The 27,989-nt window shown below is 33.9% G+C and overlaps 4 protein-coding genes across 5 annotated transcripts in view; 1 reads left to right on the top strand and 3 right to left on the bottom strand.

Moving 5' to 3' along the window:
• Positions 1 to 6,044, bottom strand: part of usp13 (ubiquitin specific peptidase 13) — a 33,762-nt gene extending 27,718 nt beyond the window's left edge. Inside the window, exons 1-3 of one of the 2 annotated variants that reach the window (XM_048199775.1) lie at positions 5,819 to 6,044; positions 4,168 to 4,293; positions 757 to 817 (exon numbers count right to left, since the gene is read on the bottom strand). In XM_048199775.1, coding sequence (XP_048055732.1) covers positions 757 to 817; positions 4,168 to 4,293; positions 5,819 to 5,929 — 298 coding nt within the window. In that variant the 5' untranslated portion in view covers positions 5,930 to 6,044. The remainder of the gene's footprint in view (positions 1 to 756; positions 818 to 4,167; positions 4,294 to 5,818) is intronic. The other variant, XM_048199774.1, reaches the window with a different exon arrangement.
• Positions 6,045 to 7,481: 1,437 nt separating this feature from the next.
• On the bottom strand, positions 7,482 to 11,950 carry ndufb5 (NADH:ubiquinone oxidoreductase subunit B5). Its single transcript, XM_048199773.1, has 6 exons — positions 11,779 to 11,950; positions 11,178 to 11,263; positions 11,004 to 11,070; positions 10,851 to 10,912; positions 10,594 to 10,700; positions 7,482 to 7,734 (listed from the first exon to the last, which is right to left on the bottom strand). The coding sequence occupies exons 1-6, from the start codon at positions 11,894 to 11,896 to the stop codon at positions 7,614 to 7,616; spliced, it is 561 nt and encodes a 186-aa protein (XP_048055730.1). The 5' UTR covers positions 11,897 to 11,950; the 3' UTR covers positions 7,482 to 7,613.
• A 615-nt stretch (positions 11,951 to 12,565) lies between these two features.
• mrpl47 (mitochondrial ribosomal protein L47) lies at positions 12,566 to 16,482 on the top strand. The gene is made up of 7 exons (XM_048199772.1): positions 12,566 to 12,727; positions 12,855 to 12,985; positions 14,460 to 14,520; positions 14,605 to 14,701; positions 15,517 to 15,647; positions 15,740 to 15,835; positions 16,251 to 16,482. The coding sequence occupies exons 1-7, from the start codon at positions 12,594 to 12,596 to the stop codon at positions 16,357 to 16,359; spliced, it is 759 nt and encodes a 252-aa protein (XP_048055729.1). The 5' UTR covers positions 12,566 to 12,593; the 3' UTR covers positions 16,360 to 16,482.
• A 1,787-nt stretch (positions 16,483 to 18,269) lies between these two features.
• actl6a (actin-like 6A) lies at positions 18,270 to 27,487 on the bottom strand. The gene is made up of 14 exons (XM_048199771.1): positions 27,287 to 27,487; positions 26,858 to 26,934; positions 26,594 to 26,768; positions 25,067 to 25,167; positions 24,860 to 24,957; positions 24,576 to 24,670; positions 23,839 to 23,945; positions 23,623 to 23,712; positions 23,469 to 23,530; positions 22,694 to 22,808; positions 22,532 to 22,612; positions 22,341 to 22,436; positions 20,665 to 20,751; positions 18,270 to 18,804 (listed from the first exon to the last, which is right to left on the bottom strand). Exons 1-14 carry the CDS (start codon positions 27,309 to 27,311, stop codon positions 18,724 to 18,726), a joined length of 1,290 nt encoding a protein of 429 aa, XP_048055728.1. The 5' UTR covers positions 27,312 to 27,487; the 3' UTR covers positions 18,270 to 18,723.
• Positions 27,488 to 27,989: the final 502 nt, after the last annotated feature.

Here is a 27,989-nt window from a genome sequence, read left to right as displayed (position 1 = left end):
GTATAATAGAAAGTCTAGAGGCTGCGATGGTTTTTAAAAACCTTTTAAAATAGCTTTTTGCAGTTCACTTAAATAGCCCTGCAATGAGAGAACAAATTTTCTTTCTAGTCTCTCAATTAAAATACAGACTACAAGTTTGGTCATTATAAAAGTATAATAAAGAAACTCAATTCGTTTGAGTATGAATGTTTTGTCTGCATTAGAACATGGCAACGAGATCTGACAGACTAAAGAAAACACCTGATCGCATCAGTTTGCGCTCCAAGCCACTGGTGACAGGCCAGACATTATCCTTAATAGAACAGTCAGAGTGGTCTAAATGACATGTTTGGCAAAGCATTGTGGGTTTACAAAATGACTGGCATCCTTTCTGACGTATCGTCCTCAAAGAGGCGTTTATATTGACTGTATGCATGAGAATAAGAGGCCGCAGGTCCCCCACCTGCTACGTCACACCTCCAATGGCAGAAGTGTGTCAGCCTGGGAGGTTGATAGGGCACAGCAGCTGACAGGCATAGCCGGCCACTGTAAACCAACCCTCCATAGCACAAGATTAGGCCAGGGCAAGCATGTGGCACTTTAGATTTAGAATGGTTACTAACTGCATATACAAATAAATAAGCTAAATTTAGCCCCAGCCAGTAATGACTGGGGAGGCTAAACATAAAAATATAAGGCTTATTCAAAAGGGTTTGAGCTAGAAGTTTCAGTCTGGGACTTTTTTCTTTTTTGGGACTTTTTTCAAAACAGACTTACCTAAAAATACTTTTCCATTCCTTCTTCTTGGTATGGCACCCCCTGCAGCACCTGTGGCTTTCTGTAATTAAAATCAGGAAACAACAAGGCTAAGTGTAATGTTACATTTGCAAAACTGTCTATATAGAACAACAAAAAAGCACATAATGGTAAAATCAATTGATTGTGGAGTAAAGTGGACTACTGAATGGTTAATGTTGACACACTTTTAATGTAATCCCAAGTAAAAACAGCAAACACAAGAGCTACAAGAATGGGGCCAGCTGTTTGATCCAGACAGGAAAATAGCAGCATTTAACCAGCACATCCAAATTCACTTGGAACTAACAAGAAGCCATTAAATAATTAAGATCCTATTCTAAATGACCAACAGATCAGTCATCGTTAGGCCAATGTATAGGAGCAGGCTGGAAATCAACAAAACTGCTAAGACATGAAAAGACTTCCATTGTAACACTGAAAACACGAGACAATACCTTTGTATCTGATGATTTAAAACCTATCATACTGGATTTAGTACATATTTTGTGACAAACAATATAGATATGGTGTTTTAAATAATGCAGCTCATTTATCTTCTCTGTTTGTAACATGTTGTTAATTTATTTATCATGTTGTAAATATATTTACTGTAATTATTGCAAATATTCCTTTAATGCTGGGCTCATTAATTATAAACCAATATGCCAAAGCCATTTCTATGAATATACCGTAAAAAAAAAAATCCACCTATTTCAACTTCAAAACTTAATTATTTAAGTTAATTAAGCAAATGGACTTTATTAAGTTCATTTGCTGCCTTAAATTAAGTATAATCAACTTGTTTCATTTCACTTCAACTTAAATTATATTAAACTGACTTAAAAAAAAATCTAGTTGAAGTAATGTAAAACATAAGTTGCCTAATCATATAATTTTTTACAGTATAGCAGCAGATTCTTAAAACTCTCTAAAAAAATTAACTTATGATGAAGAGTGAAAAAAAGTATACAAAATATAGCTGCATCTTCAGCTTCAAAATTTCTTTTCTGTAGCAGCTCAATAACACCTAAAACCTTTACATTTCATTGGGTAATCACCTCAAAACTCTAAGCTGTTTTCTAAATCCAACAGTCATCAGTCTCTGCTAAATTGAGTTTTTCCACCTTTTGAAAGTAGCGTGGGATGGCAGATCTTAAAACTAGAGAATGCTCACATAACATAAGAGGAAAAAAATCAAAAGATATGACTTAATCCACAACTAATTTGATTATAGATTAATTCCATCTGCGCACTATGGATGAAAAACATCTGCCAGTCACGTTACTTAATAGCTGTAAATGACGCAGTTGTATGGACGAAACACATCTGGTAAACAGCAGAGGTTGCAGAGTGAGCTGCTATGGGAAATTCTAAATTATTATAATTTGCTTCTACTTTTTTCTAAAATATTTCTTGTTAGACATTAAATGTAAGTTTAAAATACCACAAGTAATTGTATTTTGTTATGAGAGCAGTAACAGTAAAGGGACTATGAAATATTAATGTAATATGTGTGTTCCTCCTACCTCATACTAATGATGCAGGATACACCTGTGCTAGCAAGAAATCATGATACCCTGCTTTTTAAAATGGTGCGCTATCTCATTTTACTAGTTATACATTATACTGAAAGTTGTTTTAATAAGAGCCGTATTTCCTGAGTTGCGTCAACGACAGCATCTGTGCAGTGCTCTGTTTCCACTTCCTGCAGGCACACTGGCTTTACCAAACTTTATATATCAGCTCAGGACTGCTTAAAACTATTGACAAGTTAAAGCGATAAAGAAACATGCATGAATGAGAAAATAAAGTGCGGGACGTGCTTGATGGTAAAAAGAGTTATTAAGAGCAGTAAGCTGCGAGAAAGAACTCGATGCAGTACTCACACGTTACACACCCGAAGCACCGTGCACAAAGCCGCCTCTAAGACAGCATGCAATGTCGAATTCAGATCTTTTTCACTACTTATTGCGTCCAACAGTCAAATACACACACAGTTCTATCAAAATGCCCATCTTAGCGAGTATTCACGTAAACGCAGTCAGTTATGACTTAAGTGAATGTAAACAGTGTGTGTCAATAGAGTGGTGCAGAGATGACGTATTTTTGTAGGCCAACCAGAAAGTTTTTTTTATTATCTTTTTTAATTTAGTGAATAAACGTAAGTAATCAGTTTAAATTTTAACCACTTTCTTTGGCATATAAATGTTTAATTGCACATGGCCTACATTCACTATATTTCTTTTCATTGCCTTCAAATTGCACATTGTTTGGAGGACAATTTTGTAAATAATGGATTAAAATTTTATTTTTTTTAATTAATAATATTATGTTATTCATAATTAACCTTTTTTTTTCATTTGATTGATCGAAGAAATAATATTGATAGTCAAAATCATCATTAGTTGCAGGGAGCCCTACTACATAAAAACAAAGACTATAGAATAACACAAGACGTGTCACTCGTATTGTTTTGAATGGGAGAAAGTGTAACGCGCAATATGGCGGAACAAGTCCCGCCTTCTAAATAAGAGCCAATCACCGACTGGTAAAGTCATCGCAGCGTCACTGCAGCGGCCGTTAGAAGCACCGGTTTCTATAGAAACAGTCAGACGCGCACCTCCGAAATGAGGCACAAGAGACGCGCATTTAGGTCTGTGCATGCGCATTAGCTTGATCCAGTAATTTTGATGCGCATTTTTTTGTAATGATTCGAGCGTTTGGGAAAAAAATTATGAGACAGTTGTTGTCAGATTTCATTGGTGATTTCAAATATGAAATTTAATCGAAAGCTTGGCAAACAGCTTTGGAGCTGCATGATGCCCAGGATGCCCGAGAGGTGTTTCAAAGATGGCCGCCGTGTGAAATGACTTGTCTTAAAGGGACTTTGATGAAAAGTAGCCTAATAAATATATGTACATCCACATAGAATCTGCTCACAGAAGTCCAAAAAAGCACCTCAGAATTCTGTCATTCAAGTTCCGCATATCCTCCACCCCTTGCATTAAAGATATAATTCACTGGCACCTTAAGTTTATGTTAATGCTTTTGTTATGTTTTCAGTTATGTTACATTAGATGCAAAGTATCTGTTTCCATACAAAAAAAAAAAAAAATCCAGAAAACAGTGTGAGTTCTTCATCAAAACACTGGTAGGAAACTGTTCCTATCTTCAACAAGTGTTGTACTACCTTAAACCGATGATTAATACATATTACTTTATCTCTTTTGCTTCCTTTGTGATGTTTGTAAGTATGACATATTCAATATGTACAGGTTCCTTTAGAGTGCAGAATGAAATATACAACCACACTTTTACTATTTCTATGAAATTTGAAAAAGAAATTCAATCCAGCAATAAGCTTGAAAAAAAAGATGTCACTGTTCTTACCTCTTTCACATGCCGCTTTAAGTGCATGTACACACTCTGTCCAGTCTTGCGGTAATGTCTCTCCACGTGTTCTCTTCCAAAACCCAGGAATGAGTTCAAACACACATATAGACCTCCTTCCGATTCCTAAAACAAATGATGAAGCAAGATTTAAGCTAAGATATATTTCATTAAGATATATATAGACATATTTCTACTTTAGTGATTTACTTTTTGATTTACCAGACAACTGTGAATAAAACTGCTATTAGAGATTAAAGCAGACTGTTCAAAGACATGAACATATACATGAAAAGAAGACACACTTCAACATAGCAGAGCATAATAATCTAAAATACCTGCATCCTATTTACAATCTAGGGCTTCACTGAATATTAATGCCAAATATCTAGTATGTATTATTAGAAATACAAAATATGGACATAAAAGTAAAATTATAAATGAACATTTAATTGCTCAATGCTCACAGTAGTGCCTTTTACTTAAAGATTTAAATTACTATAACATCAAAGCTCCAATAAGTACTATGGTGCTTCTTTTTTTGTTGTTGGACATGGTAATAAAATGTTCTTCAGGCATATTGCAATAACATTTTGGTCATGTTTCATGATATATACAGCCATTTTTGGTGGTACCTAAGATTATTCAAATAATATAATTTAAAAATAATGCTTGTTTGTTATTTATTAAAGTTATTTTCAGAAATGTTGTGTTCCTTCTAAACATTAAAAACACATATAAACAATCAGAATTATTCTTTTCTAAGTCTTTAATAACAAATAAGACACTTCTGAGTTTAATCTGAATCAAAACACTGTGTTACAGGGCCGGTGTGTGTTAGGGTGTCGAGGGCCCAGCAGACTGAAAAACCTGTCACTAGCTCCTGGTGACACACGAGCTTGAACAGATAGTGTGTAAAAATAACCTGTCTTTTGGTCTGACATGACGAACTCCAAACAGCTGAGTCACCTTTAAAACTTTTACAGCTGGGAGCTAGTTGTGAACTTTACCCACATTTATGTAAAAGTTCCTATACCGACCGCCAAAATATATGGTATTATACATAATTTGTGGACAGAGCTTGTACACTTGAGAACATAACAACCCACGTTGACCTGGATTCTTTTATAGGTCATGGCTGCTAACTGCTTATTAGTGTAGATTTAAGAAATCCCATTTTTCACCTATTTCATCCTACACAACAGTCGTTGCCTCTTGATATCAAGGAGATATCATAATAAACAGTCTGACCTCAACAAGTAACACACTACTAGATGTCTAATGTGGATGGGAAGATGCCGAATGCATAAAAACGTGGGACATAATTATTTCTTTGACACGCCTTTAAAAGACAGAGGACAGAAATGCTTTCTAGTACAAACCAGCGTTCAGACTTGCAGTGTTTATGTTACCATTATACATCTGTATCTCGTATAACGCCAACTGAAAGAGGGAAACTTGGTCACGCTGTAAGATGTAAACACCTCAGTGTTGTTTATTTATTTCTGTAGACTGTCACATAAGTTGAGCAGGAGAATGGTGGCCGAGGATCCCCAATCTCTCTTACGCGCCATACGCAGCTTTTCACGTGTCTGTGGGACGCCAGTTGTTGTTTAACGTTCATGCATGAAGTATTTGACATAATACTCACAGGAGAGTCGTAGGAAAAAGCGCATTCGCTCTTGAAAACCCTGTCTCCTGTCCTCGGTACTCTAATGGTGGGCATGTACGGGACCAGTAGCTCTCCCAGATCTGTAGCCATCTTCACATTCCTGCTGCTCGCACCACTATGAGCCTCGCTGGAGCAGCGTGTCAGGCAGAAGATGAGATGGGGCTATTTTTAAATCATACAGACCCGACATTCCTCATGGACCGAGGGATGTGACGACGAAAACATTGGGACATAGAGGGATGGAGGGTGGTGTATAGGGGAGGGAAACAATGGGTGTCCCCATGGAGAAACAGTCAATATTTGACATGATTCACCCTGACGCCAAGTGGTGACGTTTTCAGATCTACGCTTAGTGAGTTTGATGTGTTTATCAATGTAGTGTGCTTTCATACTGAATGTGTACAAACATTTAACGTTGTCTTTTGCTTTTTTGGCTTTTAAAAAGGAAATAGTTTTTACTGAAATATTACATGTATTATGTTGTTTTTGTTATTACTTTAATTTCCAGTTTATTATGTATATATTATTTTGGTTCTTGGTACATTATTATGTAAAGTACTTGATGTATATTATAAATCTTTTTTATTGTAAAGCACTTTGAGCTTTGTATGAAAGGTGTGAATAAACAAAGTTTATTATTATTATTCATTTTAATTATTAATTTTTACATTTTGTGGCAGAAAGCTATTTGCTAGATGATTATCTACTCATGCAAAGTATCTATAACCTACTCTAAATAACTAACATTAATCAAAATTATCAAACATGTTGAAACTGATGTTTTTTGGACTGAAATATTATAAGGTAAAAATACATTTTGACAGATATAGTTTGGCTGTTTTCTTTTTCTGCCTTTCTTTTGAAAGAGTAATTTATGGAATTTAATTTATTCACACAGTTATGAAACCATTTTATAATGGACATCATATTCTGATGTAGTACACTTTACTATTATTATGGTTACTGTAAATTTCTGATTCTAGTGCGACTTTACTGCAATCATGTAAATATTTTGTAATATTTATGTTTTGATTCCAATTCTTTTGTTAGTATTTGTTAACTTGAAAACCTTCATGACATTTCTACTTCAGTGAAACATAAAATAAGAAATTGTGAATAATATATTTGGCCACTCTTTTTTATTAAATAATAATGGAGACAGGAGATTTCAAGCTTCCATAAACATAAATGCATACTGAGCAGTCTGAAATGAGTAAATTAGGGCTGTCAAACGATTAATCGCGATTAATCGCATACAAAATAAAAGTTTGAGTTTGCATAATATATGTGTGACTGTGTGTAAATAATATGTATATAATACACACAAATTAATGTATATATTTAAGAGAAATATGTTATTTATGTACAAAAAAAAATTATATATAATATAAATTATATAAAAATATAAATACATATACTTGTTAATATTTCTCAAATATATACATGGATGTGTTTGTATTTATATATATACATAATAATTACACAAAGTACACCCACATATATTAGGCAAACTCAAACTTTTATTTTGTATGCGATTAATCGTGATTAATCATTTGACAGCCCTAGAGTAAATGATGACGGAATTTCAATTTTGGGGTAAATCATTGACGTAACACTTAAAAGAATACACAAGAGCAGTAACTTAGTTATAATCATTCGTTTATTGGTGCCAGAGGCAAAGAAAAGGGAAAAAAAGAAAACATTTTTTATTAATAACTACACATTATACATTGTATAATGCCTGAATATTTTGGACAGGTATGCATGACCACTCTTAGTTATCAGGGGATGATTTGGGACTGTGGTCGATGAGATTCTTATCAAGTGTCTGAATTTGGAACCAGGGTCCATCTCCTTTTTCTCTCATGTGTCGGCGGACTTCAAGTTGTTTATGTCTACAAGAAAAATAGTGAATAATACATTAGAGATCATCAATTAGGCTACATAAAAACAAGATACATTTCTGTGAGCAGTAAAACCATTTCAAAGTGCCTTTGTTGTTGTGGTACTGATATTAAATTATACCCTAAGGTTTGACTATTCCTTCATTATTTTTTCCCCTATAGACATTTTTCTCTTTTCTTCTAATCTTCTACTACATGATTTATTAATGACAATGTGATTTTTCTTTACTTGGAGGCACCTCACACCTCAAAATGAACCTATTGTGTGGATCACCTAAGTGAGCAGAATTTTTCTATCATGATAGAGACTGTTTAAGAAGTACAGAACTAGATCATCTAAACCTCTAGACCAGGGGTCGGCAACCTATGGAGGGGAATTGCTAGCAGGTGAGCAAAAGCGAGAGAGGTGTATGTATTTCATTCAGATTAAGTACCTCCCACCTGCATACAGAGTTAAATTTGAGGTAACCATTCCTCATAGTAACACAGCTAGATTTATTAAGTTAGGAGTTAAATAATAATATCAAAGTGTGAGAATTAAACTGTGCAAGTCACTGAAAGCACGCAGCTCTGACAGAGCATTAGTGTGACCACTGCGCATCACTTGCGCACAAGTTACTGACTGACAGCTTTTTCCGCTGTAAATTGTTAATGCTATAAATTTCAACCATAGCTATCCAATCGTGAAAAGACCAGGGGTAAATGTCCTCCGAAACAGGGCATTTTTTCACATTTCAGATGAAACAGGACAAAATGCATTTGGTTGGTGAAGTCACATATGTACATTTTATTCCTCCCATAATGGTAAAATATAAATATGCGAGAGGATATGATATATGACATGACCGCGCTACTGCAACACGCATCGCCACAGATATGGCCTGCTGCAAAGGAGTAGCAGGGTATCTCTTCAGCACCCGATGTGAAAGTTCAGCGTCACATCCTGAAGCTCAACATACAGTTGTCTGTATGTTGACACTAAATTATCTTACCAACGCTGATGCTGCTCTCTCACCAATTGCAGTCTTTGATCTTGAAATTAGTGGAAAAATAAAATAAAGCTCATATCTTGCTTTCATTGATGTGAAATCCGCTGAATTTGCATATAGCATGGGAATTGAAAATTAGATTTATATTAGTTTTGCGGATACACAGTTATGTTGCCAAGCGTAAATTGAACAGTTCTGTAACAAAGCGGATAGCTATCCGATAAGTAAAACGCATGAATGACCAGGTGTAAATAGGCCCATTGGAATTCTTCTTTAAAATCTAATTTAAACCTGAAAACAAACAAATTTTATGAAAAATTGCTTCAGAAATATTTAAGGTTATACATATTCAATAAATCTAGTAAATCCCGTAAAATTTCCAACTGTTTCCTCCTACTTCCTACTCAGTCATATGTATATTATACCATGGAACAAGAAATGAAACACTCGTTTGACAATAAAATGCTTTAAACAGTGGTTCTCAAACTTCTTGACTCAAAGGCCCCACTGTGTACAAATTCTTTGACTAATATATTTCCTTTGGTATTTCTGCTGTAACTTTGAATATTTTCAAACTTTTTTTATTAACAGAAACTGCAAGTGACATAATAAATAAACTGATTCAGTTTGTGATTCCAGATCTAAGATTCTTGAGGTCCAAGTTATTGAGGTTGAAAATGAAATATTATTTCTATTCCATCTTTTTGCATTTTAATTAAAGGATTAAATTACCCCATGATTTACTCACCCTCAAGCCATCCTAGGTTTATCTGACTTTTTTCTTTCAGATGAATACAATCAGAGTTATATTAATAATCACCCTGATGCTCTCAAGCTTTATAAATGGCAGTGAATGGGACCAACGAGTATAATGCTCAAGAAAGTGCATCCATCCATCATAAACGTACTCCACACGGCTCCTGGGGGTTAATAAAGGCCTTCTGAAGCGAAGCGATGCATGTGTGTGAAAAAAATATCCATATTTAACACGTTATAAAGTAAAATAACTAGCTTCCGCCAGACTGCCTTCCATATTCAACTTACGAAAAAAGCGTAACTGATGTCACATCAGTTACACTTGTTTCATAAGTCGAACACAGAAGGCATAGGACGTATCGTAAGAGTTGAACTGCGAGAGGCGTTACACTTTCTTTGTAAGTTGTCTGGTGGAAGCTAGTTATGTTATAAAGCTTGGGAGCATCAGGGGATTATTAATATAACTCCAATTTTATTTGTCTGAAAGAAGAAAGTCATATATACCTAGGATGGCTCGAGAGTGAGTAAATCATGGGGGAATTTTCATTTTACAGTAAACTAATCCTTTAAGTTAGATTTTCTTTAAAATAATATCAAATAATCAACCTGTGCCCCAGCCATGAAATAATATTAGCAGATAAAACTTTTGATTTAAATAATGTATGTGTAAATGTTGAAATTAACATTAATTAAGATTACAAAATGCTTTAAAAGTATTTTGTCATTGTTAGTTCATGCTGACTTATGTAGTTAACTAACGTTAATAAATGAAACCTTATAGTAAAGCATAACCAAATATTAAATATTTATATAAATAACCTAATTCCTAAATGCAAATGCTTACATGTAAATAAACAGTTCACATGCATGTATAGTAGTAGTAGTAATGTGACTTTTTAATGCCATGTCAGCATCTGAGGCTATCTTCATGGCAAAAACGGAGTTACAAAAATACACAAGACCAAACAAAAGGAAAAAAGAAAAAAAAAAACAGCAGGAAATATTACACAAGACATCTTACATTAACATACCATGCATGTATATTGTCTATTGTTATAATGTCTAATTTAGCTTAAATTAGCTGAATCGTGTGAAGACAACTTACCTCATTTCAGCCTTCTCAGTCTCAATTTGGATAAGTGCCATCATTTTCTCATAGTCCTTGACTGGGCTGTCATAAAAGGTACGAGCAATCCAACGGGTGATGGGATGCTAATTTATAATAAAGACAACAAATGAAAGAAAAAACATGAATCATTATGATAGCAGCGACACAGTATTCATTTTTTATTCAATTAACAATGGGCAATTTTTACTGGGCAGTGTATTTGTGGCATACAGTGTACTTAAATATCAGAATACCTTGTAGTACTCCCAGTGCTCTGGTTCATAATCTTCAGGTATCTCTGCTAACTCAGATTCTCCTGTTTAATGAATTGCAGACATTAATCAAGTTATTATGGCAGGTACAGCAATTATAGGAAGGGAAAACTGTCAGGTACATTAGAAACTTACCTACAAAAACATTAACAAAGGTCACAAGCACTGCCACAGGGATGCCAGTGAGAAGAATGTAATTTCTCTGGAGTAATGAAGCAAGAGAGGAGAGAAACATTGGAAAATGTTATTAGAATAAGAACAAGCAGCAAGAATATGCAACTGAAGTAAAGTACTTATGACAGGCTTTACCAGCAGGTAAAGAAATCTTCTATCATAGAAGTCAGTGGGCTTGATGACAAACATCCTTTTCCCATGGCTCCCATGACGGACGACAACTGTAAAGGAATAGGCAAAAAATATTAATAACAATAAAAAGGACTAAGCATGTCAACATATCACTGTAATAGCTTTAATGCATGCAAAACAACTTTTATTCAACAGGAAGTCAATTATAATACTGAAGTGAAGCAAGAGTGATACAGAATATACAATTAATGCTGCAAACCCAAATTATAAACTCAAGTTTTTACAATATATAGTTGAAGTGTTACATACACAATGAGGGCCGAAATATTGTGCTTGTCTAACTTAGTAAAGTGATTGCTTGCATATCAACACACATAAGAAGCTTAAGAAATACTTAGTCAAAAACTGTTAAATATATGTCTATGTAAAAACGCCCATGATGTATCACATACAGCTGTTGAATGTATATATCTATAGGAAGGTTACAGTGGGGATTGTTGTTGAGGCCAGCTTGTACACTTGACATGCTAAGCAAGGTCACTGCTAGTTATAATCACCTTAATCGGTCATATCGTTGTGTTTAGTAAAAATAACCATTCTTTACCTTGTTCTGAACGTGCAACAGTCCTGGAGAGCAGATTCGAAGATTGACATGTTCGTTTCAGCGGGTTTAATCTGGCTGCAAACGAAGCCGCCGTCCGCAGTACGCTCATGCCCACCATGACTGTTGAGGGAGTGCGTCAACACGCGCTTTACTGATTGGCTGACGCAGAGTGAAGCAGTGTTCACCATTGATACTCAGGGCAAATTAAAGGTTCGTATCAAAAGATGGCCCTTAAAAATACAATATTAAAAAAAAAGAAAGAAAATAATGCTGCTGAAAAATAAGACTATTTGGTAAGATTTGAATCCGAATGCATGGTATATTATAGTTGAGTAATACAATAATTTACAGTAATTTACCCTTCAGTTTGTTGAATTACTCTATATGATTTCTTATACTTAAAATATTAATATGCTTATGGGTTGAAATTATGGGTCTAAAAGACTAAAACAATCAAATCTATACATAACGGCATTTGGAAAGTATAAAAAATAAACGATGAGTGTACAGTACAATTATTCCAATACAATTTAATGTGAACACGTCCAAAAAAATCTGTTATTTTAAATAAAAATCAACAGTGGGATAAAAAGTAAGTTACACGCAAATACATTACTAATTTGGATTTTATTTTAAATAATTTTTATTTTTATTATTAATAATTTTACACCATTCGCATTGTTGTGTGCTGTGGTGTTGAACATTTGCAACAAAAATGTGAACTTTTAACGTGGAGAATTTGTTGTGATTAATATATACTGTCCGGCAGGTGGCGCTGCACGTTTCCGTTCATTTTTTCGTTTGACATTGTCAAAATGGCTGCGGCCGTAACGAGCCGCCTGACTGCTGCTGTCTGCAGACAATTTCAGCGTTTTGTTACAGTGTCTTCACACACAACGCCTCAGTATGCGACCCAAGCGCTGTCTAAATTTCATTCGTGTCAACGAAGGTATGCTTTTCTCGTTGATTATATGTCGGGCTTAAATGTCAATGCATCATGATATTCAGAAAGAAAGGAGCATGTTTTAATATATCACCAATACATTTGAACTCTTTTCATATTTCCGGGAATTTAGGCAAATGTATGACTCGTTGTGGTTCAGAAGTTCCATGAATAACAGAGCTCTCCACACTTCTTGTGTCAGAAAAGGATTGGAAGAGTTTTTTGACCTGCCAGAGAACTGGGGTGAACTAACAGTTAAATCAGGTACCAACACTATTAATCACGATTTCACCTTAATGTTTATTATTCACAGTTACTATAAGCTTTAGGTTGTGTCTCAAACCTGGCAAGTTGAGTTCCTACCTAGGCAGCATTTTGGGGCATCCTTACAATACATATTCAGTGCAACATTCTATCTAAATAAGATTTTATATACATATATAGTTAGGTTAACATTAGTTAACTACTTTAGTTAACATGAATTAAGAATGAACAATACTTCTATAGCATTTACTCATACATTATTAAAATCAAAAGTTGTATTTGTTAACATTAAAACACTGTTAGCTGGAACAGTGAATGACTTAATTTTATTAACTAATAATAAAAAAGATTACTTAATACTGCAACAAATGTATTGCTCGTTGTTAATGTTAGTTAATACATTAATGTTAACAACCTTATTGTTTATTGTAAAGTGTTATATCAAAAGTTTGGAAACATTACTATTTCTAATGTTTTTGAATGAAGTCTCTTATGCTCATTAAGGCTGCATTTATATCATAATAAATACAGAAAAACCAATAATATTGTGAAATATTATTACAATTTAAAATTATGGTTTTCTATTTTAATATACTTTAAAATATAATTTATTTCTGTGATGCAAAGCTGAATTGTCAGCATCATTACTCCAGTCTTCAGTGTCACATGATCCTTCAGAAATCATTGCAATATGCTGATTTATTATCAATGTTGGAAACCGTTGTGCTGCTTAATATTATTTTATAACCTGTGATACTTTTTCAGGATTCATTGATGAATAAAAAGTTTAAAAAATATATCAGCATTTATTTAAAATAGAAATCTTTTGTAACAATATACACTACCGTTCAAAAGTTTGGGGTCAGTAATTTTTTTTATTTCTATTTTTGAAAGAAATTAATACTTTTATTTAGCACGGATGTGTTAAAATTGATAAAAAGTGATAGTAAAGATTTATATTGTTAGAAAAGATTTCTATTTTGAATAAATTCTGCTCTTTTTAACCTTTTATTCATTCAAAAAGTATCACAGGTTATAAAATAATATTAAGCAGCACAAAATAAATCGGCATATTACAATAATTTCTGAAGGATCATGTGACACTGAAGACTGGAGTAATGATGCTGAAAATTCAGCTTTGATCAAAGGGATTAAATAATATTTTAAAGTAAATTAAAATAGAAAACCATAATTTTAAATTGTAATAATATTTCATAATATTTTCACAATATTTTATTTTATTTGTTTTTTTTCTGTATTTATTATTAAATAAATGCAGCCTTAATGAGCATAAGGGACTTCGTTCAAAAACATTAAAAATAGTAATGTTTCCAATATATATATATATATATATATAGACAATACACAAGAAGCTCACTAGGTTTTGAGATAGATCATCGTAATCTACCACCATCACTTGATAACACATTGTGTTGATAATGTTGTCTCATGACTGTTTTTTGTAACCTCATAGGTGCTCCATGGACTGCCAAACAGCTTAGGGGGAAAAGTAATGAAGACTTGCACAAACTTTGGTAATTGAGGCATCTTTACCATTTGAAGACATTTAAAAAAAATTACAACCAATATTAACCCACATTTCTGTTTGAATTTTTAAGGTATGTCCTCTTGAAGGAAAAGAACATGTTACTCACTTTAGAACAGGAGGCAAAACGGCAGCGTGTTCAGATGCCCAGTCCAGAGCGCATCAAAAAGGTATGCAATGTGTTCAAATTTGATTAAAATTGCTGTTTCTTTCTGTTTATAAAATGGAATAACCTTAAAAAAATAATACTGGGACAGTACCATGGTACAGTGATGGTGCAGTAATTCCCATGGTATGTACGCTACTGTTTGGGGTCATTAAGATTTTGCTTTTATTCAGCAAATAATTAATCAAAAGTGACAGTAAAGATATTGTTACAAAAAAATCAATTTCAGATAAATTAATCAGAATCCTGAAAAAAAAATGCATCATGGTTTCCACAAAAATATTAATCAGATTTTTTCAACAATAAGAAATGTTTAAGTACCAAATCAGCATATTAGAATGATTTCTGAAGGATCAGCTTTGACATCACTGTAATAAATTACATTTTTTAAATATATATAAATAGAAAAGTTATTTTAATTATTAAATATATTTCAGAATGTTAGTTTTTTTAAAATCAAATAAATGCAGCCTTGGTGAGCATTTCACAAACAGAACAAAACAAAATCTTACCAACCCCAAACTTTTGAAAGGTAGCATACATAATTCCGTGGCGCTTTTCATAAGTAAATCTATTCTTGAGTCTACATTGGATTTTTTCAATTCTTCCACCACTGTTCTGAAAGGACATATTTGCACAACCTGCTAGGTTGTATCTGTTATATTCCTGGTCTCAAGATTCATTCTTTAAGGAAATGACAGCCAAGAGCAGCTTAGTCCTGAAGTATAAGAACAGAGTAAATTTGTGCCTGTTCTATGTTTGTTCAATTCATCAGGTGTACATGGATGAACCTATATCCATTCTGAATTCTTTTAATAGGTTGAAAGGTCAATGATGCGTCTTGACACTATTGTGAAAGAACGTGAGGATGCTCTGCGCTTACTGCAGACGGGACAAGAGAAAGCTAGACCGGGCGGGTGGCGAAGAAATGTCTTTGGCAAAACCTTCTGGTAAGCAAATCAAATAAATATTTCGCAGATTGTTCTCTTATGCATATCTATTTTGTGTAACGCAACTTATTATGAGCATGTCTGTTCATCAGGTACCGCTTCAAAGAACACCCAATCCCCTGGCACCTTAATTCGAGATACAAAAGGACAAGATTCTTTGAACCATCACATGTCGCCCCTTACACAAGGTATGTCTCAAATTTGACGAGTCTACAGAAAAATGTTACCCCATCAGAGTAACAATACATTAACTTTTCCGATTTTAACTCGTCATTTTAATTGGATGGAAATAGTGTGGAGCCCCTAAGGGGACATTGTGATGAAAAATATGAAATGAGAAGGAAAAATTATATTTCAAAGCTTTTGAGTTCCTCTAAGAAATATTTTCCATTCTTTGTGTGTGAACAATGTCCCCCTAGGGGCTCTGTAAAAGTTATTTACTTACTAAATTTATGTGATTTATTCAAAAAGCTGATTTATTGTTAGTTTTCCAAGTTCTATTTCTCAATGAAAACTCTTTGCCTCTCTAACATGTTATTACATTATGTATATTACATTTCCTTGATGCACATAAATGTTTAACTTTGCTGTTCTGAATTTTAGGTTGAGCCTTGAAAAATACCTGAGGAGTAAAATGCGGAAAGAAAAAAAAGAAAAGAGAAACCAAAAAAAGCTTGCAGCGATGTTTCCAAAAAAGACTGCACATGCATGAGACCATTGAAAAGACTTTGCATTTAATGTCTTTTCAACACAATACTTTTTTTCATTTCTCCACAAGTTTTGGAGTTTCAGAATATGTTGTACAGTCAAATAATAAATTCAAACTTGTAACTGAGACTGTTTGTGTACCTTCTTTCATTTGTCTTGCTAAATATACAACTTATTAGGATTGAAAATTTTCCTTTTCTTATGTTCAACGGACACATTATAGGCTGTCCTCAATATGCAAGTCTGAATAGACCAGTTACAGTGGTGATCAGAATTATTGGCACCCTTGGTAAATATGATCAAAGATGACTATAAAAATAAATCTGCATTGTTTATCCTTTTGATCTTTAATTCATAAAATTAGCAAATCGAATCTTTCATTGAAGGAAAAGAATTGAAAGTGAGGGGAAAATCACATTATGAAATAAATGGTTTTCTCCAAAACACGTTGCCCACAATTATTGGCACCCTTTTATTCAGTACTTTTTGCAACCTCCTTTCGAGTTTGGAGAACACCTGACGAGATCAGAGACCATTCCTTCATGCAGAATCTCTCCAGATCCTTCAGATTCCCAGCTCCATGTTGGTGCTTCTTCTCTTCAGTTCACTTCACTGATTTACTTTAGGGTTCAGGTCAGGGGACTGGGAAGACCATGGCAGAAGCGTCATTTTGTGCTCAGTGACCCATTTTTGTGTTGGTTTTGATGTTTGTTTTGGATCATTGTCCTGATGGAAGCTCCAATCATGGCCCATTATTGGATTTCTAGTAGAAGCGGTCAGGTTTTAATTTTTTTTATCTGTTGGTATTTCATAGAATCTATGAAGCCATGTATCTGAACAAGATGTCCAGGACCTCCAGCAGAAAAATAGGCCCACAACATTAAAGATCCAACAGTATATTTAACCTATTTAACTGTAGGCATGGGGTACTTTTTATCCATGTGTGCACCAAACCCATCTGGTGGGTTTGCTGCCAAAAAGCTCTTTTTTTTAGTTTCATCTGATCATAGAAGTCGGTCCCATTTGAAGTTCCAGTCTTGCCTAACAACTGAATATGCTGGAGATTGATTCTGGATGAGAGCAGAGGATTTTTCTTGAAACCCTCCCGAACAACTTGTGGGGATGTAGGTGCTGTTTGATAATTTTTTTTTAGGCTTTCTGAGACTCAAGACTCAACTAATCTCTGCAATTCTTCAGCTGTGATCCTTGGAGAGTCTTTGGCCACTCAAACTTTCCTTCTCACCACGCATTAGGACGATTTAGACACACGTCCTCTTCCAGGCAGATTTTTAACATCTTTAGTTGATTGGAACTTCTTAATTATTGCCCTAATAGTGGAAATGGGGATTTTCAATGCTTTAGCTATTTTCTTACAGCCACTTTCTATTTTGTGAAGCTCAACAATCTTTTGCTGCACATCAGAACTGTATTCTTTGGTTTTACTCATTGTGATGAATGATTAAGGGAATTTGGCCTTTGTGTTTCCTCATGTTTATTCTCCTGTGGAACAGGAAGTCATGGCTGGACAATTTCATGTTCATGATCTAAAAAAATGTAAATATGAATGGGAATCTACTTCAGAGATATTTTACTCATAAATATTCTAGGGGTGCCAATAATTGTGGCCAACGTGTTTTGGAGAAAAACATTTATTTCATAATGTGATTCCCCCCACCCCCCACTTTCAATTCTTTTCCTTCAATGAAACGTTAGGTTTCTGCTAATTTTATGAATTAAAGATCAAAAGGATAAACAATGGCGATTTATTTTTATAGTCATCTTTGATCATATTTACCAAGGGTGCCAATAATTCTGATCACCACTGTAAAATGTACTAAATATTAGAACAAAAGTACACAATCACTGTACTGATGGTCTTACCCATTCAAACAAGATGAGATCAATTTAGACCAGTTTAACAAAAACAAGTTTATTCCCAAAAGAGCTGATCAATTGTTAAAAGCATAATAAACATTTGGTTTCCTGTGGTGCATTTTTCTAGGAAATGGTAGAGTGATGTAAATTAACAAAACAAAACAAAAAAACTTTCAAATGTCTTAAGCACTGATACAATTAAGGGGTCATAATTCCCATGTACCAAAACACATACCTTTGTCACTGTTATTTAAAATTAATCAGGTGGTCAGAAAAGTTTGTTGCCAAACTGGATATGAAAATATTGTGTGAAGGAGTAGAAAAGAGTGCAACCACATTAAACGGTTTAAAATATGGTTTGTTTGCACTAAAAATAACAGTAAGTGTCCTTGTTAGTTCCTGAGTCCACTAAGAAGGCTTTTTCTACTGGGTGGTATATTTTTTATTTTTCTTACATCTCCTTCAGAAGGCAACCAGGTGTTGAAGGAACTGGTTAAGGACACTTCCTGTCAACACACTGTTTCCCACCTTCCTCATACTCCTGTTTTGAAATCCACATTTGCTGGAAAGTTCCCTAAAGGTAAAAAGAAATAAGTCATAATTATTATATTGTGATTTTGCTGATATATATAGTAATACTACATATGATAATATTATCCAGTGCCAGTAACTGGTGTAAAAGCGGAAAAAAGACGACAACAATGTCGTGTGTAGTACATGTACTGTTGCACAAAATCATGTCAGAGGAGATGACAGTCGAAGGTGAGACACTATTTTTAAACTTTTTTTTAAAAAATGGAAAAATGTAGACACTGAGCAGATCTTCCAAGAAATTGTTTAGGATCTGGGTTTTCTTCCCTGCATATATGGAAACTTTTACTCCCCTGCTTATTTGAAAAAGAGAAAAAAAAAAACATTTATACTTCTCCCACCATCTTATAATATGCGTAATGAAAGTTGTCAGCATTTATTTAAAAAAAAAAAAAAAAAAACATGCATTATGATGATGTGTGTGTTATACAAATGGGGTATGATTAGATAATGTTAGACAAACCCAGTTTTCCTTACAAATCAAGTTTATGTAGATAAAACAGAGCAAAAAGAGTTCTTAAATACATTCAATTTACACTGTGGAACTCTGTCTAGCTGACAGTTATCCAGATAATTTGACGTTTTTACAAAATATATTGAAACAACCAGAATATCCATTGGTCTCCTCGTCACTTTAATTTCACCAACAAATCTCATCTTGAAGTATGGCCAAGTGTCAAGTCAACTTTATATGTATAAATTCACAATACACATCATTTACAAGCAGCTTTACAGAAAGTCATAATGTTAAGTCTATATTGTCTATAATGCCTTTGTGCTTTAACAAGTTTTAGGGCTGGGCGATATGATGATTATTAGTGCTGTCAAAAGAACCAGGTCAGTACTGAAATTTTTAAAATGTGATGACACCAGCATTTCAAGCGCTGTTGAGCAGATTCTTAAACTCCTGATTGGTCATTGTGTTCACATGCTCAACAGATATGTCTGTGATTGGCTACAATGATCAATGCTTCAAAAACATGTTGTAAATAGACATCTTTGATGCTCTTCACCAAGCGCTCACACAGATACACATGGGAGCATTTGAAAGCAGGCATCTATCTATCAGCGGATCCCTAATATATCAGCTGATAGACGGATCCACTGATAGACACCTGCTTTCAAATATCCTGCCAATCACAGACATATCTGTTGAGCGCATGAACACAATGGCCAATCAGAGGTGTTTAAGAATCGCTCAAAATGCTAGGGGGAAATTCTGGTATTGTCACATTTTTAAAATTTCAGTACTGAAGTCAGAATTTTTGACAACACTAACAACAATGATATAAGTGATCATCCAGATGTAGATCTACCTATACTATATTTATAGTGCTGTCCAGCAGATAAAGCTTTCACAGGCTTTGCTTTATGTATTTCTCCAATGTCAAAATCGGGTACATATGAATGTCAAGAAAGCTGATTCCTAATATGTCAATGTCCATGTACCACTAGTTCTTTGCTAAGTTGTAAGGATCACTGTTAAATCCAACTGCCTTTAATTTAATTTAAGAAGATAATCATTTATTTTACTCCCAATTTCACAGTTCCCCTACTAAAAGCAGCCATGTTGCAGGATTTTTTGCCTGGATGTGTTAACAGCAAGTTCTTTTGTACAGTAATTGTTACAAATTCTCTCTCTGCCTCCCTACCTTGATATTTTGAGTGTGATTTATTAGTCCAAAGAGAGAGAATATATCATCAGTTGAAGAATTTCAGTGTTTTTTTTTTTCCAAAATCTATCTACATGTATAACACAACATCATTAAGAAGAATTATTTTGGCCACAACACTCATGTAGTTAAAATCTGATATTGTGACAGCCCTAGTGAACACTACTCACCAGGGATGCGAGAATGGAGCCCCCAATCCAGGCGCTAAATCTGCGCTCAACAGTTGTGTTATTGGCTATCAATTTCAAACGCATACTCTGCAGAGAGGACGAAACAACAATTCATGTTATCATACAAAAAAAGCACTGAAAACCCAATGACATTCTAATAGATCTTAGTCAGGTTAGATGCCATATTGAATTTAACAGATGAAACCGAGGCTGTGAGGGACAGATTTACAGTTTTTACAAAAGCACACACTTTATAAAAGGTCCTAACTTTTAAAACTATTTTCATTCTGTATTTTGCGGAAAGACGTTTCGTCAGCTGAACAATCGGTATGTTGTTAAACAACAGTACAATAGGGCTGTCAAACGATTAATCACGATTAATCGCATACCAAATAAAAGTTTGAGTTTGCCTAATATATGTGAGTGTACTGTGTGTAATTATTATGTATATATAAATACAAACACATCCATGTATATATTTGAGAAATATTTACAAGTATATTATTATATAATTTATATATATATATATATATATATATATATATATATATATATATATATATATATATATATATATATATATATATATATATATATGAAGAGTTTGGTTCCAAAACGCGATAAACGGCATTTTCAAAAAATTGAGTTTCCGCCAAAATCAGTATTGTATCTGGTCGGTATTGAAAAGTCATTTATTAATTTTGCGCAAAATGCGATATCCGTCGTGTTATTCTGTCATGTTTTCTCCATTTCTTCCCAAACCGCGACAAACGCCAGTCTCCTTTTTCTGCAGAACGCGATATATCCGCTCTCCACCAATCACAGCGCACCATTCCACACACTGTAAACATTAAAGGCTTTTTTAAAAGCAGTTTTTAATACCAATGTACTCGGCAAATGTGTTTATTTAACCGTGCGGTGGCGCCAGATACTCTTTACTCGGTAATGACAAATAATTCATAACATTAACAAGATGACCATTGGAGCGACGGCTGAATGTATTTTTAGTAAATTGGCTGAATATAAGATAAATATTGGCAAAGTTTAGACTCTGTCATACATGTGAATCAACTTACTTTGTTGTGTATTTTCAATTTGAAAAATAACTTTTATATTGATGGATTAATTGCATTTTGAAAAAAAAAGTGTCATGGATTTATTGCATTTTGGGAAAAAAATAATACGTTTTTATAATAAACTTTTTAAAATCAAAATGTAGATTTGAATTTTTTTATGTTTTTATATCCAAAAGATGCTATGTGAAAGTTTGAAACAGAAAATAGTGGTTTTCATCTTGCCAATGTTTTGGTAAAGAAAACACCTTTTTACTCAAAATAATCAAAATGGAGTTATTGCGTTTTGGAACCAAACTCTTCATATATGTATACATTTTTTGTACATAAATAACATATTTCTCTTAAATATATACATTAATTTGTGTGTATTTATATACATATTATTTACACACATTAATCACACATACATTATGCAAACTCAAACTTTTATTTTGTATGCGATTCATCGCGATTAATCGTTTGACAGCCCTACAATGCATTGAACACACTGTATTCTATCCCTCACTGCCTTGTTTTATTTATTCCTAACAAAAATTAAATATGGCGCTACGCTGACTAAGGTCTATAAAGCAAAAAAGCAAAATACAAAGTGCCACTTACTGGTGGAGTCTTCTGTGAGAGTTCTCTGTTAAGTCTGTCTGTAAAGCCTTGGATGAGAGTGTTTCCTCCTGTAACTACCACACTGCCATACAGACCCTGTCAAAAAAAACAAACAAGGGCAGCATAACGTCATTTGCATAGGCAGCATAGACACAGGACATGTATGTAAAGAAATGTGTTTGAAATCTTACCGGTCGAATGTCTATGTCACACATGCCAACGCTTGTGGTCACAACATGGCCGACCCCCAGCATGGTGTTCCCTGATAGACCCTGTGAAAATTAAGAATAAGAAAATTTTATACTAGCAATTTTACAATGAAACTTGGACAGTGTAAAGAGGATATTGCTTGCCTTAGCATTTGAAGGATCAAACAGACCCTCAGGGATCTTAAGTCTTTCCGCTCCAAAATCACAGTTGTACCCATTAGGCAGTTCATAGTGGACAGTGGGCATCTGGGCAGCTACTCTGTACAGGGCAGATTGTAACAATGTGATTTTTCTTTTTCATTAAGATAAGCATTTAACCTATCCAAAAACTCAAAAATCAAAAAAGTGAATTATGACATATTAACTAAATGTTATATACACTTCCGTTAAAAAATGTGTCTGTATGATTTTATGTTTTTGAAAGGAGCCCCTTATGCTCACTAAGGCTGCATTTATTAAAAATACAATAAAAACAGTAATATTGTACTAAAATAACTTGTTTTCCATTTAAATATATTTTAAAATGTAATTTATTCCTGTGATGGTAAATCTAATTTTCAGCATCACTGAAGTCACACGATCCTTCAGAAATTATTGTAATATGCTGATTTGGTGCTCATGAAACTTATCTTATTATGAATGTTGAAAAGAGTTGCACTGTTTAATATTTTTGTGTGAACTGTGATCAATTTCTTTCAGGATTCTTTGATGAATACAAAGTTAAAAAAAATAATAGTGTTTATTTGAAATAATGTTTTTGGTCACATTATAAATGACTACTGTAACTTTTAATCAATTCAAATGTAATTATTTAATGCATCCTTGCTGAATAGAATATTAATTTCTTTACAAATAAAAATAAAAAAATCTCACTGACCAAAATTTTGAGTGGTAGTGTATGAAAAATAATTGAACTTACTGTTCATCATAGGGTGAATCGGACACCTGTAGCACAGAGGCCTGAAAATCCTGTATGACGGTCTGAAATGACAGGTAGCAACATTTAATACACCTAAAAAATGTGCTTCAGTATATTAAGCAAATTTCACTATGATTCAGTTCTGATCACTTACATTACACATATAGTTATGCCATGAACGGGTAACTTGAGGTAGTTTCTCTTTCTTCTTCCAACTGGCGGGGGCTCCTTCACGAACTGAATCCTTTAAATTAAAAATTCAATTAATTTTACCTACACACCACCACCACCTCAAAAATATCATGAGAATTGCAACCTCCAAACAGAGATGGTAATATGACTGAAAAGAATAAACTTCAGCAAGCCTCACCTTTGATGCAATCATATACGGAGGTACTATTTCAACACTCAACTCTTGAAACAGCTCTCTACATTGCATACTCATGAAGTCACCAGCAAGAGGAGACTTTACAATGCCTGGAAGATCATAAAACACACATTACAGAAATGTTAACAACTGAAAAACATACATAAATAAATACATTTTGAATGACCTTGTGGCTTTAAAAAAGCATCAAAGGCTATAATCATGATAATAAATAAAAACTAGAAAATTAAAATTCAATGCCATAAATATATTGTAATAACACTTTAGTATCGGGAATACATTCACTATTAACTATGACTTTTCCCTCTCAATAACTCCTATTTTACTGCTTATTAATAGTAAGGTAGTTGTTGTAGTGGTTACATTCAGGTATTGGGTAGGAATAAGGGATGTAGAATATGGTCGTGCAGAATATGGCATTAATATGTGCTTTATAAGTAGTAATAAACAGCCAATATGCAAGCAAATACGCAACTAGTAATTAGTAAAGTGTTAATTGTTCCCCATACTGAAGTGTTACCATAACTGTATACAATTAAACTTCATACAACATTACAATAAACATAAAATTGATCAGTTTAATATTTGACAAATTCAAAAACATTTCCTGGTGTAAAAAACATATTAATGAAATGTGTGAATTAAACTGTGGCATATTAACATTAAAAACAGGTCAGTCCAGTAAAATATGCATGAAAAGTCTAAATGATTCAAATTACCTTGTTGTAGAACATAACCATCATGCACTGGAATAGCTGTTGTGTGTGTTGATCCACTATCTAACACTAAACCCGTGGATCGTCCATTGGCAAACCTGCAATGCCGAGTAAAGGATTCAACATTTCATGTTCCTGACTGCCTTTTAAGATGGATACCCTGCCCAAATATGAAATTTAAATCAACAACTGTCATTCCTCTGATACTGTTCAAGCAATTCTAAACACATGACATTGTCTTCTGCAGAGATCTGGATCTTCAGCTAGACAATTAAAATAAAGGATACGCTGACAGGACAGCCGATTTACACAAGAAGAAAGCTGGAATGTTGTAATGCTCAAACATTAGCTCAGTCAGCTTCTCTCTCTTCGCTCGTGTGTTCCACTGCAAGATGAAGAAAAAAAGGTCACGGGAAGTTGAGTGAAGCATCCTAGCAGATGGCACATGTATGATGTGATCTGCAGATTAGATTTGTGCCATAAAAACAACATACCGAGGCCTCTGACATCAGGACTGGATGCAGACTGGGCTCGGATTTGAAGTGCATTTTGTAGGTGTGATCTAAAATGGCTTGGAAACTGTCCCAGTCCTCAACTTCAGAGAGGAAAACAGAAAAATTAGTTACTGTATACATCCATACACATACATGTACATATACATATAATATACACTGCCTCCAAAAGTTTGGAAACTCTCTAGAAAAGTGGGGTTTTGGACAATATTGGCATGAATCCTTTTTAATTTGTGATAATTTTGCACTGATAAGAGACAACACAAACTACGAAAACATATTTTATTATATAAACAGTTTATACATAGAAAAAACGTAAATTTTCTAGGGCTGCACAATGATTAATCGCGATTAATCGTTTGCAAAATAAAAGTCTGTGTTTACGTAATATGTGTGTGTTCTGTGTATAATAATTATGTATAAATAAGTACATGCACACATATATATATATTTAAGAAAAAAATTATATTTATATATAAAATATCTATATATGTAATATAAAATATATATAAATATGTATATTTATTTATACATGTATATATTACTTAAATGTATACATGTATGTGCATGTATTTATATATACATAATTATTATACATAGAACACACACGTATATTTTACGTAAACACAGACTTTTATTTTTCAAACGATTAATTGCGATTAATCATTGTGCAGCCCTAACATTTTTGATTCATCAAAATATCCACTAGTAGCAGCTATCTGACCTAAACTGGGTTCTAATTGGTTCATTGTATTCTAAAATTAATTGGCAATCAATTGTTGAAGCTATTAAGATGTGCTGACCCAAAAATCTTTTACAAACCTGGGCCAAGTTTAAACCAGTAACCAGGCATCACAGCTGGCAAAGTGGCATGTTTGACTTTGACATGTATATATTGGCATTTTTATGTAATCAAAATGAAAATTATTATTGCTGGTTCTTCTATGATAATGTCAAGTTACTTTAATGTATTTGCACCAAAAAAATGATAAGAATTTATGCTGATATCGTCCAAAACCACACTTTGCGAGGGGTGTTTCCAAACGTTTGGAGGGCAGTGTATCTACACACACACACACACACACACACACACATACATATATATATAGAGAGAGAAAGGCTATTTGCTCCAAGTGAAAATAGCAGTATTTTCTTTGCAATAAGTGTAAATAGTTGTTATATGCTATTTGTTAATAAATGCTGTTGGAACTATTTGCACTTCATTGTATTGTGGTACATTAAACAGCATGCAATAACATATTCAGATTTATTAAAATCATAAAATGATGTGTCCTTATTAGGACATTATTTGTAACTGTCCCTAAAGGCATACTCAATGATCACTTTATTCCAACTATTAAATACCCATTAGGCACTTTATTTTCACTTTTCGTATATTTCCTTCATTTTTATTTCACATAAATACCTCTCCGAGCTTATATGTTATGAGAAAAGGGAGAAGAATAAGCTCAGAAAAAGGCAGATTCAAACTCGTTTTCATCAACTTACTCATCCCATTTTTGAGAGGTGACATGACCTCCATGTTTTCTCTAGGGACCCTGAGCTGGTTAGTGTCAATGTAGTAGGTGGTGCCGCTCTGCTTTCCCTTCTCTCCATCTGTCTCCATCGGTGTACTGCCATCCTCCCGGTCCAGAGTCACACCGATCACAGTAGGAAAATCAGCCTAAAAACCACAAAACAATTACATTTTTGCTCAAAACATATGTTTTTCAGCTTTAACACTAATATATGGATTCATCTTACTGTTCACACCTTGGGACAATCCTCTCCTGCATATCCAGCTCTCACCGAGTATGAGCCCATGTCAAAGACAAGAGCTCCAACTTCATCTATATAGGGAGAAAAATGTCCAAAGAGAAACAGATGAGGATACAACTAAGAGGAAAACACGTTTAGTATTCATTAAATAATATGACAATACTGTAGTCAAAAAATATGCATGCGAGTCCGTTATAATACATAACTCGTCCTGCAAATTTTATTTTTATTAACTGCGCATTCATTTTGCAATATTCAGCTGTATTCTGCATTCTATTAAGCATAAAAACCTGAAACGAGGGCTCCGGTTTCATTTTCACAAAATAAGAGCAGAAATAATCTTATCATGCTAGTTTGATGGCTAGCGAGCTCATAAACGTGGCGCATTCATTCATTTGATTCTCCCTCCAAAATCGCACTTACCTCCGCCATACACTCCGCCACTCATTTTTACGTCTGATTAATACTGATAGAAGATAACTGCTTGATTTCTTATTTTAAAAGCGGGGATATAAAATAAGAACTGTACGATTCGTATTTTCACTATATCACAACAAAGGAAACGATTCAGACATCTTTGTCTTGGGAAGGATTCTGGTGGTTTGCGCTTGAGGTACTTTTAGCAGCGCCACCAATCGGCCAGGAGGATGAAATGAAACTTAAAGGGTTAGTTCACCCAAAAATGAAAATAATGTCATTTATTACTCACCCTCATGCCGTTCCACACCCGTAAGACCTTCATAAAACCTTCATTAATCTTCGGAACGCAAATTAAGATATTTTTGTTGAAATCCGATGGCTCCGTGAGGCCTGCATAGCCAGCAATGACATTTCCTCTCTCAAGATCCATTAATGTACTAAAAACATATTTAAATCAGTTCATGTGAGTACAGTGGTTCAGTATTAAAATTATAAAGCGACGAGAATATTTTTGGTGCGCCAAAAAACAAAATAACAACTTATATAGTTATTCACTTATATAGGCCTAGTTATTATATAGGCTATATTCATGAAGCTTCGGAGCGTTATGAATCTTTTGTGAGGAAAGACAACTAGCCCCGCGTTACTTTGTGCCCCGCGCTCCCCTATGCTATTCCTCAAGAATTTTACAACCCTGTTCGAGTTA

This window comes from Megalobrama amblycephala, linkage group LG8 (assembly GCF_018812025.1).
Source record: "Megalobrama amblycephala isolate DHTTF-2021 linkage group LG8, ASM1881202v1, whole genome shotgun sequence".
Classification (NCBI taxonomy): Eukaryota; Metazoa; Chordata; class Actinopteri; order Cypriniformes; family Xenocyprididae; genus Megalobrama; species Megalobrama amblycephala.
This window is presented reverse-complemented; position numbering and strand designations above follow the sequence as displayed.

Bases quoted from the DNA above. Each gene is read 5' to 3' on its own strand.
- ndufb5 (XM_048199773.1), bottom strand. From the start codon at position 11,896: ATGGTGGGCATGAGCGTACTGCGGACGGCGGCTTCGTTTGCAGCCAGA. The intron at 10,913-11,003 runs GTAAGTTTCTAA...TTCATTAAACAG, and splicing joins CTTTGTTAATGTTTTTGTAG to GAGAATCTGAGTTAGCAGAG. The intron at 10,701-10,850 runs GTATTCTGATAT...ATTATAAATTAG, and splicing joins AGCACTGGGAGTACTACAAG to CATCCCATCACCCGTTGGAT.
- mrpl47 (XM_048199772.1), top strand. From the start codon at position 12,594: ATGGCTGCGGCCGTAACGAGCCGCCTGACTGCTGCTGTCTGCAGACAA. The intron at 12,986-14,459 runs GTACCAACACTA...GTAACCTCATAG, and splicing joins TGAACTAACAGTTAAATCAG to GTGCTCCATGGACTGCCAAA. The intron at 15,836-16,250 runs GTATGTCTCAAA...TCTGAATTTTAG, and splicing joins CATGTCGCCCCTTACACAAG to GTTGAGCCTTGAAAAATACC.
- actl6a (XM_048199771.1), bottom strand. From the start codon at position 27,311: ATGAGTGGCGGAGTGTATGGCGGAG. The intron at 25,168-26,593 runs GTAAGTTGATGA...TCCTCTCTGAAG, and splicing joins ACCTCTCAAAAATGGGATGA to TTGAGGACTGGGACAGTTTC. The intron at 22,809-23,468 runs GTAAGTTCAATT...TGCCCTGTACAG, and splicing joins GATTCACCCTATGATGAACA to AGTAGCTGCCCAGATGCCCA.